This window comes from Penicillium hordei, assembly GCF_028827395.1.
Source record: "Penicillium hordei strain IBT 12815 chromosome Unknown utg000005l_segment0_segment0, whole genome shotgun sequence".
Classification (NCBI taxonomy): Eukaryota; Fungi; Ascomycota; class Eurotiomycetes; order Eurotiales; family Aspergillaceae; genus Penicillium; species Penicillium hordei.
Genome location: NW_026623146.1, coordinates 1,158,916 through 1,172,207, shown reverse-complemented (window position 1 = coordinate 1,172,207; position 13,292 = coordinate 1,158,916). Strand labels below are relative to the sequence as shown.

Genomic DNA, 13,292 nt, shown 5'->3' with positions numbered 1-13,292 from the left:
CTGGTTTATAAGCGAAAATGAGGGTATCCCCGAGGTATTTTCTGAGTATCCCCGAGTTGGAACCCGGATTAATCTATCAATTGGAATAGAAAGCTTTCTATCAGGACTTGTGTCCAGTATAAATATGACATCATCTTATAAATCGAGCTTGGGAGCTTCTCTTCTGTACTATGGAGCGTCCAGTAAGAAATCCCATTGGATCGACCGGCAAGGATGAATAATCCACAAATTAACCTTGTGGAGTTAGTGACGGGATGATGACACTGGTGATGCTGATCGCCGCAAGCGGAAGGGAAGCATATAAAATAGCTCATAGCCATTCTTCGCCCTCAATTCGAATAAAACACAAAACATTGAACACAATCAACCTACTATTATCTCTACAGTTTCACCGACATCCCCACAAAGAACCACCAAAATGGCACCCAAAGTCCTCATCGTCCTCACCTCCCACGACAAGCTCGGCGACACCGGTCACCCAACCGGCTGGTATCTGGTACGCAACCCCAATTACAGCTTCAATTAAACACCGGCGCACTCAATTCTTACATTAACCCAATCCCAAAATGAATCCTATACTAACAACAAATCCTAAAGCCCGAATTCGCCCACCCCTACGAAGTCCTCCACGACAAAGTCTCCTTCACAATCGCCTCGCCGAACGGCGGCGAAGCGCCCCTCGACCCATCCTCCGTAAAGGCCTCCGAGTCAGACGAGGTCTCGCAAAAATTCCTGAAAGAACAAAAAGCCCTCTGGGCGAACACGCAGAAGCTAGCGGATGTTCTTCCGCGCGCGGGCGAGTTCGATGCTCTCTTCTACGTCGGTGGTCATGGACGTGAGTTGCCTACCTCCCTTCTAGCTATACTTATGGCTATCCTGTCTCTGCAAATGGCGCATCCACTAACTACATATGCCTATGTACAGCAATGTTCGACCTAACCACAGACCCCACCTCTCTGGCTCTAATCCAAAGCTTCGCAGCCGCCAACAAGCCCGTCGCAGCCGTCTGCCACGGTCCCTGCGTCCTGCTCAACGCAACAGCACCCTCTGGTGTGCCACTCATCTCCGGCGTGGGCGTGACCGGGTTCTCGAATGACGAGGAAGATGCCGTGAATCTGTCTGCTGCGATGCCGTTTATGTTGGAGACGGAGCTTGGACGGGTTACTGGTGGGAAGTACGTTAAGGCTGCGGAGCCTTGGGGGGAGATGGTTGTTGTTGGCAAAGCGGCTGGCACGGGATCGACGATTATTACCGGGCAGAATCCGGGATCGGCGACTGGGGTTGGGAAGGCGATTTTGAAGGCTTTGGGGTTGTAGATTAGGGGTTAGGATTTGATCCAAGCAAGGAAGAAGAATACAGAATGTGATTTTACGATCATGTTATTCAAAGTTTGCCATTAGTATATTATTCTGGTTTTGATTGTATACTTGAAATAAGTAAGAGTCCATATTGCATAGGTAGTACTTCAATTCAAAGACACAAAGCGATTCATATGGGTAGCGAAACCAGAATCAATAGCAGTAGCGAAAGGGGAATAGAGCAACATACAAAAAAAAAAGCAAACAGCAGCCCAAATTTGATGGGAAAGGTAATAAACCCAAGACAGGAAAAGATTTGTTGAGTCGAAGATCAGAGACTGGAGAAAGGTCAAGAGGGATTTGAAAGAAAAAAAAATAAAAAAATAAACAGATGTCGCAACCAAAAAAAAAGGAATCCATCAATCGTATCGCAGTATTCGTCGGTCTGTCCATGTCCGGATTATGGAAATGGGGACCTCGTTCAGTCTTCAGACCGCGCTCAATAAGCAAACACGACCAATGTCTGGTCGGGAGAAGGGTATACGATTAACAAAAGATACATCCTGGATCATAGCGAATAGAGAGCCAGGGGGGAATGATCTGGAAAAATAAAGGAAAATTGGTATGGGGATGTCACAGACTAGCGTCTTTGTCCATCCTCGACGTTGCCGGTCAACTCGGCCACTCGGGCCTTGATGCGGGCGACACGGGCTTCGATGGCTGTGAAAACAAATTGTTAGTGTGGGGTCAGGTTTGCGGATGGAAGTTACTACTCACTCTCTTCTCCACTAGTATCTCCCTCGTCAGTGCGCTCTGACTGACTAGTCCGGGTGTTGGCCTCGGTATCGTGCTCGTGCGCCTGTTCCTCGTTGGCAGCGGCACTTCGCTGGGCAGCAGCCTCGCGGATCGCCTTCCAGCGATCCTGTGTAGCTTCGGTTGATTCAGGCGAAGTGGCGGTCTCGGGGCGGACACCATTGCCATTAGTCGGGGTCTGGGGAACCTCGGTCTTCTGTACTGCAAATTGGTCGTCCACGGGGGAATCCTCGGGGACGAAAGCAGGCTGATCACTCAGAGGGCCTTGGTCGAACTTGGAGAACTCCTGATCTGCTGCGTCGCGTTCATTGGTGTCAACACGCGAGAGAGCATCATACTCGATGGCGCGTCTGGTCTTGGGCGGCGCACCGTTCTCTTCCAGAGAGGCGGAGGATTGAGTTGGGCTTGGGGGCTTGGCAGCAGGTTCCTTAGCGGTCGGGTGGACACGCTCGGGCGATGAGCGCTTTTCCGGCTTAGTAGTCACGGGCGTAACCGCGACAGCGGCGGCGGGAGGGACAGGCTTCTTCTTCACGGGACCAGACTCCTGAGCTGCTCTCGCCTTGGCCTCGAGGGCCGCACGAGTAGCTGCCACATTGGAGATTTCCTTGACATCAGCCGTCTTCACGGGAAGCGGTTGCTGTTCGGGCTTCTTTTTGGCACTAAACATGCTCTTAAAGGCAGAATTGCCAGTCTTCTTCTTCAGCTTCTTGGCCGCCTCGTCCACTGAGTCTCGACGCTCAGCAGGTTGTTCAACAATGGCAGACTTTGTGATGGGCTTCTCATCTTCGGGAGTGATTCTGTTGACAGGTTTAGGTGGCGCTTCCTTAGGAGAAGGGGGAAGAGGAGTGGAAACAGCAGCAGCAGCAGCTTCTTTGGGGAGTGGCGGGGGACCACTCTTTGCAGAGTTGGTTGGAAGAGGTGCCAACGGCGTGGTAGGCCCCTCCTCGGGGTCCTTCGAAATCGGCTCGGGGGCGTCCTGGGGTTCTTCAAGATGACCAGTGCCAGCGCGGTCGTCATTGAGATATGCCGCCCTGAAGGCACCCTTGTCGTAGTTCTTAGTCCACTTCATGGCCTGGGAGGCTTCATTCACAATAGCAGGCTGAAGGGTCATGACGGAGTTGGTCTTGGAGTAACGGTTGTTATTGGGAGTGGCGCGGTTCTCTTTCGCCTCCGCTTCTTGCTCGCGGTGCTTCTTTTGCAGAGCGGCCGCAGCTTCCTGGATCCGCTTGTGTTGATCCGGTCCGATGCTGGTCTTGCTGTGCGTTCCCTGGTTATTGGGCCGCTTGTAGGAGTCTTCAATGTTAGGCATATTCTTGGCCGACGACTTGCGGCGACTGAGCTTTCCTTTACGGCTACCAAAGCTGAAGAATCGCTTCTTCTCGACAATCTGAGCACCGGCCTCAGGCTCTGGGGCAGCACCCTTGATTTGCTCCTCAAGGATCAGCCATTTGGTATCCCGAATTCTAGTCTCCAAAAGCGCGCATCGACCAAACACAGCCTTGCGGGCAGATGGCTCATCACCCGACAGACTGCTGATCCAAACCCACCAGAACGAGTCGTCCATGTCTAGGGTGGTGATACTTGCCAACTCGGCAGGCTCGAGAGCCGGCTCGATATCCAAGGAGCGCTTGTGCGACTGGGAGCTCATGCCACGCGCAGAGGCAATGGGAGGTAGAACCTTATCGGGAGGCAAGAGCAGAGGGCCCATGTGGTTCTTCAACCCGTTTTCATCCGCGAATCCGGAGGACATGAAGTCTGCCCACGAGGGGGTTGTGGGACGGCCAAGGTCACCTCCTCCAGATTGAGGAACAGATTGCAAGCTTCCCGCAGGCCCACTCTTTGTAGTCATTCCAGTCGCCGGCGGAGCAGCTTCCTTGGCTTCATCTTCCGGGTCAGAGTCGATCGAACCACCGAACCCGATATCCTCGAAGCGAGACCAGGATGCATCCCGTAAACTGGTGGACTGCTTGGTACTCGAAACGCTGGATTGGTTCGCAGATGAGATACATCTGAGAACACGAAGACACTCGTCGGTCAATGCGCTGACGGGGTCTTCGTAGTTGGCAAACTCCTGCAAGTGCCAGTCATCGTCGCGGTATTCAAAGTTCTTGGCGCGTCGCAACAAGGAAAATGGCGTCGGGGAAACGTTCTCCACAATCATAACAACCTTTGTCGTTGTAACTTGCAACAAAGTCGGGGTTTCAGGAGGGTATTCGGTCGCTTCAACGAGTGATTGGAGAGAGATGGGTAGCGATGAGATGCCGCTCACGCCGCGGTGGACATCGGGAGACAACGAACGAAGGTAGGCGAAGAACAAGTGACTCGTAGCATCGGCGGCACTAGAGATTGATGTTAGAATACCATCTGGAAATATTAGATCATGGAAATCCATACGCAGCCCAGTTCTTATAGGCGGCCTCGAAGCCATTGCCTGTATCGACATGCTCAAACGCCCACCATCCAGCGTATCGTGAAAGTTTGCGGCCTCCCAAGCCATTGGATTTTCCATGGGCCGCAATGGCAGCCAAAAGGTCGAAGAAGTCGAGAATAATATTGGTACGTGCATCGGAATCGCCGCCGATCGGAATGAAAGTCGAGAAAGCGTCGCGGGCCATATCCGAATCTAAATTTCCATCAGCGCGTGTGTTCCCCCGCATTCTATTCAATATCGCATACCATGTTCGCCCATCTTGAAGGTCTCGTACGCCTCCCAAGTGACGACACCGCCAGGGAGTCTGCTCCAGCACCATTTCATCACACCACAAAGAACCTATTCCGATCATCAACGTTAGTAACTCCCCTGATAACCCCCGGGAAGAAATTATCCCTCACCATGGGCTCAGTGAGCCGGAGCTCCTGCGACAAGACATCTCCGTTGACGGGTGAGCCCTTATCAAAAGACTGATTAAAATAATTGCGAATGAATGTGCGAGCTGCACTGGGATCGGAGCTAGGACGGAACGGTAGGAGAAGGAACGGCGTGTGGAGAGCTGTAGCGACGAATGATTAGCAATCCGAACAATAGCCCGTATGGCCCGCATGGCCCGTAATCCACGGTCAAGATATCAATCCACCTACCTCGGGCCTTGAGCTCATGCACACACCCTCGTACAAGGTCTTGAACTTCTTCCGGCGCAACCTCTGTCCGCTGCCACGCATCAGTCCATTTGGGCTTCGCGGGGGCTGTGTTGACCGCGGTGGGCTTGGACTGCTTCTTTGTCGCAGTGGAGTCCTTGCCCCGAAACACGCGAGAAAAGAAGGACATGTCGGGAATGCGACAATTGACTTCGCGTGTCAGAAAACGGTCTGTGGGGAGAGATTGAGGGTCCGCTTTTTTTTTTTTTTTTTTTTTTCCTTACTTCTATTAATCAATTAGCAAGAAGTCTCAAATGACAAAATGCAGACAACCGACACGGTAATTCGACCGAGTGAATAGTTAAAATGTCTAGGCGTGTCCGGGATGTCCTGCAGCCCCGGTAACAGCAGGACAAAGTAAAAGGATCCCTTGGTCTGGGATCTGATCTGTGCTTCTTTAGAGTGGGAACCACACAAGAAACCTCAGAAACGAAAAGCACAAGAGAAAAGAAAAAGAAACGAAAAAGCGAGGGTTGAGAAGAGAAGTGGAAAAAAAAAAGTGAAGTCACGAAGCTCAGGGGTAAACCAAACTAAACTTACCCGCTGAGAGTCTCGACTCCGTTAAATATCTCCCCACACAAAGGATTTCAACGTTTTTATTTTATTTTAGAAAAGAAATTGAACTTGAACTTGGGAAGAATTAGAATGAATGATACCGACAGTGATCATTTTTCTGATCTGGGTTTGGGGGATCCAAGGTTATGTATATTTATTATGTATATGGGTTATAGGTCTATTCTATTGGACTGTCATTCAGACGTGTCGACATGTATATATGATCTCCCTGCCCAATCTCCTATTAGAGCCAATCACATGGATGTAAGTAATGGATGTACTTGACCTACATATACATATGTCAAAATACATAAGACGTTTACTTTAACTTATAAGATGCAATGGTGGCTTTGAGATCAGATTATACAGATCTGGCGCTTTACTCTTTATAGGGAGATGTAGGGTTATATCACGGGACTAGAACTGCCTGGTATCATGGATGGTTTTATAATTTTATAATTTTATAGCTCTATAGCTTTATAGCTTTATCTGAAATATAAATCTGACATCTCTGTGGATCTCTAATCTACAGTATATCAGTGCCTGAGCTTCCCCGGGTTGACATCATAGACCCATCCCTCCAGGGTTACTCCCTTACACGGTTGAAGAGCTGAAAGACTACGGAGTTGGTATATCCGAGCAGCGATAAATTAAAATCCAATAGGAGCTGGAGGGGAAGACCCCACTGTGACAAGCCACTGCAGGGAAAAGACTAACTGTACGTAGTAACATGTCATGGGTACTTTGTAACAAGTCCTTCTTACTGAGACAAAGATAAATATAGAATCCCGGCGCCTAAGGCCTAGATGAGTCAGCAAGTAAATCTTCTCAGGTCTCTCCCTCGATTCTATCTTTAGAATCAACCTTTCCTGCATCGTCAATCATCCTTTCTCCGCTCCCAGTTACTTCGTTTTTTTTTTTTGGAACCTTTATTGCCCCTTAAACATTTCCTATCTCCTCGGGTTCACTGTCCTTTGAACTCCGGGGGTTCTTGATTGTTGTCAAGTCGCGTCCAGCCCCCTCCTCAACTATTTACAGAGTTTCTTACGGTGAAACCACATTGGTTTCTGGTTTCGGATCCCTTTGTTGACTAGTCATACTATTCCTCAGATATCCTCGTGAAGAGACAAAATATCTTCACATACACCCGTGTGCCACCGTGTGGCTAGGATCGCCATCGCGTCGATTCTACATCTTGGCTAATTAAATCATAATCGCGCGAGGTATCTCGCAAGTCGCTCCGCGGCTCCCTGTACCTTTTATTCTCAATCTTGCTATCGGTGCGCAATTGATGCGCCCGTAGTTATCCATCATGGGTCGCAGAAAGATTGAGATCAAGGCCATCAAAGATGACCGCAACCGCTCAGTGTATGTTGAATCATCCCACTTGAAGCATTCTAGTCGCTAACCGGAGATTCTTCGGCTATAGCACGTTTCTGAAACGAAAGGGGGGTCTGTTCAAGAAGGCGCATGAGCTCGCCGTCCTTTGCTCCGTTGATGTAGCTGTCATTATTTTTGGCCACAACAAGAAACTGTACGAGTATTCATCATGCGACATGCATGATGCTCTTGGTCGCTATCAATATGTGGGTAGAACTTCCTTCGATTTATCCCGAAAATCTCTAACTGGTAATTCTTTCTCAGTTTGGCCCTCCCCACGAGCATAAAGGTCCGGAAGATTTCGCGGGTAAGCGAGATGACGATGATGAAGAAGATGAGGCTTCGCCGGCTCCCGAGGATATCCAAGCAGTTCAACAGAGCCACCCCGCCATTCCCCCTCACCTCCAGAATCAGCCCGTCTTCCAGCACATGAATCATGCACCCTCCGCGTCACCCCCTATCCATCATGCCATGACACGTCATGGAACCCCGCAACCGCAAGGCACTTCGCGTCCCTCCTCAAGGAATCACATCCGCCGAGTCAGTTCAAATCTAGGCCCTCAGCAACATGGTACACCTCCACCGCCGCCACCCCCTGGCCCGCAGAATGGAGGGTTTACGTATATGCCGAATCCGTCCATGTACAATCCGAATGTCCACGCTATGAACCATCAACCTCGACCGGGACAGTTTGCGCACTATGGACACCCACCAGGACAACACCAAGGAACGCCTCCTATGCACCCGCACGGTTTGCCGCCCCAGCAAATACCGCCCCAGCACCAGGGCCAACAGCATTTCCAACAACACGCCCATCCCGTAGGAATGCCCCCGGGGCCCCACCAGCACGTGCAGCAGACATACATGCAGGAACATGGGAGAAATTCGATGCCTCCAGGGTTCGCCCCTGATGGTCACCAAGAACGGCCTGGCTCGGAGCACCCCCAAGATGATTCTTCTGCAATGAAAGTAGAGCACAGCCAGTCACCACCCCAAATGAAGTCGCTATCGAAATCACGGAGTATTTTCACCCCCATTGATGATCGAGGATCGGTGCTCGCCCGCCATTTTGGAGCTGGAGCGGGATCATATGAGTCTCACAATAACAACTCTCTCAAGGTCGAAGCACTACCACAAGCTTCGCTTGGTTCCAAATCAATGCCTGTCAGAGCTGCGACGGAGGCACCTCGTCCAGGGCCAATTGCTTCGACGCCAAAAATCAAACCACCATCTCGAACTAACAGCGGACCGTTGCCATCAAAACGACCGCAGTTAAAGGTGCAGATTCCTAGCGAAACCTCCGATGGTGGCAGTGCCACGGCCGACTCGTCACGCGATTCCGCTGGGAATAAAACTTCCACGCCTGCGAAAGGAAGTGCCGAAAATGGTCCCCCGGGCGTGGTCTTACCCCCTCCGTCGCCATCAGCCGGTGCAATACTGAGTGCGGGAGCGCAAGGGCCTCCAAATCCGTTCGCACGACCGCCTCCTCCCGTTGCCGCAACGCGAAACGACTCTTACGGCAGCAGTAGTGGAAATCCGAATAATGCGAATAACTCGAATAACATCGAAACACCCATATCTGCCCTGCCGAGTCGGTTTGTATCCGATGCCCTCCTCCCGTCACCTTCCAGCTTCTTCCCCGAATGGGGCTTTGGCCGGTCCGGCCCAGACTCCAACATGCTGCCCAGTCCCCTCACCTTCCCGACTCCGGCAGTGCAAAGCGGCCCCAGCTTTTCTCGAGAAGACGAACAAGACAAGAAGAGAAAAAGCCCCGATAGTGGATCCGCAGGGGAAGGTGCACATAAAAAGCCGAAAACCTGATGATGCTTGGCTTCCCTTGGGGAATTTGTCCCCCATACTGTAAAGTGCTGGCATTTTGATCAAGAGACCTGTCCCTATGGACATAAAATCTCACTTTTCTTGTCAATACCCCGTAACTCTTCTTTGCCCCGGGGGCATTTGAATGTTCTCCATTTCTAGTTCGATCAAGCTTCGCAGTCCATGTATCCTCTCTATACCCCGGTTATTGTCATTCCTTTCTTTCGCCATTTTTCCTTATGTCTTATCTTCTTCTCAATGACGTTTCTTACTTGGATCTTGAAGTGATATACACCAGTGCTGTCTTGTGTCAACTTTTTACCTTCATTTATTTCTTATCTCTTGATTTTTCTAATCTCGCGTTTTTTGGTAGAGACCAGGCGTTGGGTCTATTTAACTGCTTTGACTCTTGGATGATGTATATAAAGCAGGTTCTTGTTTCTAGGAATGATGCCAATCTTTTTTTCTGCCTGCCCATGTCTACTCCTTTCTACACCATTAAACGGTAAACTTCCCATTTCCCTGATTGAGGAGTAAACCCTTAAATCCCTCACTTCGGCGTTCGATCGAAGATCAAATACCGAAAGGATAAGGACAATGCGAAGTATAAAAGCCTGACACCAACCCCGCTTTTTGTACTTTTATTCCACCAAGGTGCTTCTTCACACAAGCTAGTATACGTACTATCTATCCTGAACTCAAAATGACTTTCACTGGAAGCTGCATGTGCGGCGGTGTTACTTACGCCGTTGAAGGTATATCAATTGCTCGAACCAAGATACATCCAAAGCTAACAACATCCTAGCTGACACATATCTGGCCGCCCTGTGCCACTGCACCGACTGCCAGAAGGTGAAACACAAGCCTTATATATGCCAATGAACCTGAACATAATCTCTAACATTGAATAGTGGTCCGGTAGTGCATTTACCTCCAATGCAGTCGTTCCCCGCATCAGCTTCAAAGTGACAAAGGGTAAATTTATACCTTGCCCACGATCAACTTCTCATTCCTGACCCCTTTCGTCTTTCTAAACAGGTACCCCCAATTCCTACGATGCAGTCGGAGACAGTGGAAAGATCAATAAGCACTTCTTCTGCCCTACCTGCGGTTCAAGTATCTATACAGAACTGGAGATCATGCCCGATATGACTTGCGTCAAGGCTGGAACACTCGACGGCGGGGAGGCTAATCTCAAAGGAAAGGTTGATGTTGAGTTCTATGTTAAGGACCGTCCGGCTTACCTTGCTGCTGTTGAGGGTGCTAAGCAGGAGCAACTGCTAGGTTGAGCGGTTTGATATTGGTCAAAACATCTATATCCAAGAGGAATATATTCATTTATTCACTTGAGACTCTCCAAAGTCCCCAGTGTTTGTTCCATCGTCTGGTGTCATGGCTATTTAAACCCTTAAATTCTTAATTCTACCCTCATCCTCTTTCATTCCTAATCAAATAACAAATAACCATCAACCATGACATGTTTCACCATGACTCTACGAGGCTACTATACCGCCCGTCGCTTCCCAGAACGAGCAATAATCCACCTCATCATAGAATCATCCAGCAAGTCCGAAGAAACCTCTTGGGAAGTCATCTCGACCTGTAACAGCCTCCGCGAAATCCTAGAAGCACCATGCCTGCGAGAAGGAAACGGAACCGTAAAACCCGAAGCCGCAGTATCAAGCATCTCCGCCAGTCACATCTACCTCGCATCCAAGGACCGCAATGCAAACAACTCAACAGGAGACCTCAGCGATAGGCCCCGCATTCACAACGCCACCATCACATTCTACACCATCTTCTGTGACTTTAACGAGATGCCCAAGTTCATCCAGAAGCTGGATCGATATCACAATGCAAGACTGAATAATGCTTTCTGGTACCTCACCGATGCTACTAATCGTGAGGTCGGTGCGCACGCGCGGAAGGGAGCCTGCTCGACATTGTTATGAAGGCGAATCAGTATGCAGCGGTTATAGATTTGGTGGAGGTTGAGGGTGTGGAACTTAAGGAAATTGAACCTCGGACTTTGAATCCTTCGGCATATCCGCAGAGGCCTACGTATCGGCATTCCAGTGGGGTAGATTTGATGCCTCAGGATATCGTGCTTAATTGTGCTGTGGAGGTCTATTTTGAAGCTGTGCGGCGTGGGTATATGTGGTATGAATGAGGTTTACTTTTTGGGTTTCGGGGTTTGATGTATGGAGGGCTAGGGCCCTGCTTACAGGTAAAATGGAGCTTTGAAGTATTATCTTTCTCTAAACCCAAATTTATGGGTCTCTGTAGTTCGGTGTTCGGCTTTTGATGTGGGGAGGATGATAGCTTCATACCGAAGCTTGGCATTGACGTCAAGAAAAAGATATACAAATTTGAATTGATAGCTGTTGGGCTGGCCCAAATTTACCCTAATCAATTCGAGGTCAAAGCACAAGCCTCTAAATACAGGAAAATCGGAATAACAGGAAAAGGCTAAGCCTTCCACGTTGACTTCCAGCTGGCATCCTCGAAAGGCCACCCGCCAAGCCCAATACTAAGCTGATTGCTCTCTTCAATCTCCTTGGCCTTAGCCTTGAGCTCATCAACATCCCAGTTTGTCCACAAAAACTTGCCCTTCAAGAAGCGAGCCTCGGGACTTGCAAGCCAAACACTGAAGCTCGCCGGCAGAGACACTACCAAAATCAGCTTCTTGTTCACCCTGATCAGAAATCAAACATTGACTTACCGTGATCCTCAATTCCAGTGGCTTTAACACCTCCAGCCTCTCTGTTCATTGCGGTATCCACAATACCAGGCTGGATATGGAACACGCTGATACCTGGATTCGCAAAGGCCAGAGAATCCCAAAGTCGGAATACAGCAAATTTGGCGACACTGTAAGAAGCAAACCCAGGACCGAAATTCACATGCGCAGCAGATGAGTTGATGTCGATAGCAACGGCATCAGGCGATGCATGTCGAAGGAACGCCTGGGCAACCGCCAGTGAACCTTTGAGGTTATCCTGAATAGCTTCAAGGAACTTGTCGCTGTCGACTCTTTCCACAGCCTCCTGCGGTCCAATGACAGCTGCACCGCTAACCAGAATATCGATTGATCCGTCACCGGCGAATTCAGCAAAAGCCGCGTCCACTTGGGATTTGTTCGTAACATCGGTCGGGGCCACGAATACCTTGACGCCGGGAAACGTCTTTTCAATGGAGGCTTTGGTCTCGAGAAGCGGTTGTTCTCTGCGGCCAAGGAGGGCGATCCGAGATACGCCTGCCTCGGCAAAGTGGCGAGCAGTCTCGGAACCGATGCCCGTACCTCCTCCGGTCACTACCAGTGTTCTGCCTTTGGCAGAAAGCTCCGGTCGGCTGGGGGATATAGACGGGTAGGCTTCCGAGTGCCATTTTGTGGTCGGGGATGGGAACGGGGCTGCCATGGCTATAAGATGTGTTTATGGATCGAAATATTGGTTTTGCTTGTTGATGGAGAGCATGCTTTCTGAAGGACGGCGTCCATTCTTATATGTGAACCTCATGTCGGTCACGGAGTTTGGCAATTTGACAGTGTTGGTTTATCGGAATTACAGGAATGACTCGAATTTCGAGTAGATAGCAATTGCTGATCATATTGTTAACTACTAACGTGGCCAGAGACAGACTCGGGGTCGTTAAATCGGCATTTACAAAATGTTCTGCCCGAGCTGACAAATACCCCGCCCAGGACCTCACTTCCCCAGGCAGCCCCAATGAACCATTCCTAATAGGACAATCAACCTATGATCTTCGGGATATACAAATGACAAGTCTAAATTGAAATGTCCGAGAAAATTGCCCAATCCGTCTTGCGGTGCACTGAGTGTAACAAACCGTTCGATAAGGGCAAGTTTCACCCCTATTAGAACTGGTCTCCCATCTTACTAAATTGAGTGGATTATAGAGTCTACGCTGAAGAGACATGGGTACTATTGTCGGTCCCGAGGCGTTGGTCATACCCCTCGACCCAGATCTTGTCATTTTTGTGCAAAAACGAAGACACGTTGCGATAAGAAGTGGCCCAAGTGCTCGAGATGCACCGTCAAGGGTATTGAATGCCAGTATGACTCAAAGTCGCCCAAATCTCAAAAATCTGCTGTTCAGGACAGCAATGCCTTGAATCTTTCGAATTACCAAAATAGAGATACGATTCGCCATGATGAGCTTGTTGTTGTAGATCAAGAGATGACAGACCTTGAACGCGAATATCTCAACTGGGATGTACCAGATTACAACTTCGCGGAATTTTCGAATGTCCATACAAGCCAGACAAACCTA

At 49.6% G+C, this 13,292-nt stretch overlaps 6 protein-coding genes across 6 annotated transcripts; 4 read left to right on the top strand and 2 right to left on the bottom strand.

Moving 5' to 3' along the window:
* Positions 1-418: 418 nt before the first annotated feature.
* Positions 419-1,419, top strand: N7537_009397 (ThiJ/PfpI family protein; the record flags this gene model as incomplete). Its single annotated transcript, XM_056900451.1, has 4 exons — positions 419-496; positions 598-835; positions 925-1,312; positions 1,401-1,419. 4 exons carry the CDS (start codon positions 419-421, stop codon positions 1,417-1,419), a joined length of 723 nt encoding a protein of 240 aa, XP_056749119.1.
* A 519-nt stretch (positions 1,420-1,938) lies between these two features.
* On the bottom strand, positions 1,939-5,376 carry N7537_009396 (DUF1708 domain-containing protein; the record flags this gene model as incomplete). The annotated part of the gene is made up of 6 exons (XM_056900450.1): positions 1,939-2,018; positions 2,076-4,450; positions 4,506-4,734; positions 4,788-4,881; positions 4,944-5,101; positions 5,190-5,376. 6 exons carry the CDS (start codon positions 5,374-5,376, stop codon positions 1,939-1,941), a joined length of 3,123 nt encoding a protein of 1,040 aa, XP_056749118.1.
* Positions 5,377-7,113: 1,737 nt separating this feature from the next.
* Positions 7,114-9,002, top strand: rlmA (SRF-type transcription factor RlmA; the record flags this gene model as incomplete). Its single annotated transcript, XM_056900449.1, has 3 exons — positions 7,114-7,169; positions 7,231-7,387; positions 7,446-9,002. The coding sequence occupies 3 exons, from the start codon at positions 7,114-7,116 to the stop codon at positions 9,000-9,002; spliced, it is 1,770 nt and encodes a 589-aa protein (XP_056749117.1).
* A 700-nt stretch (positions 9,003-9,702) lies between these two features.
* Positions 9,703-10,288, top strand: N7537_009394 (GFA family protein; the record flags this gene model as incomplete). The annotated part of the gene is made up of 4 exons (XM_056900448.1): positions 9,703-9,754; positions 9,805-9,851; positions 9,911-9,974; positions 10,038-10,288. 4 exons carry the CDS (start codon positions 9,703-9,705, stop codon positions 10,286-10,288), a joined length of 414 nt encoding a protein of 137 aa, XP_056749116.1.
* A 198-nt stretch (positions 10,289-10,486) lies between these two features.
* On the top strand, positions 10,487-10,951 carry N7537_009393 (uncharacterized protein; the record flags this gene model as incomplete). The annotated part of the gene is made up of 1 exon (XM_056900447.1): positions 10,487-10,951. The coding sequence occupies one exon, from the start codon at positions 10,487-10,489 to the stop codon at positions 10,949-10,951; it is 465 nt and encodes a 154-aa protein (XP_056749115.1).
* A 517-nt stretch (positions 10,952-11,468) lies between these two features.
* N7537_009392 (SDR family NAD(P)-dependent oxidoreductase) lies at positions 11,469-12,418 on the bottom strand (the record flags this gene model as incomplete). Its single annotated transcript, XM_056900446.1, has 2 exons — positions 11,469-11,668; positions 11,722-12,418. 2 exons carry the CDS (start codon positions 12,416-12,418, stop codon positions 11,469-11,471), a joined length of 897 nt encoding a protein of 298 aa, XP_056749114.1.
* Positions 12,419-13,292: the final 874 nt, after the last annotated feature.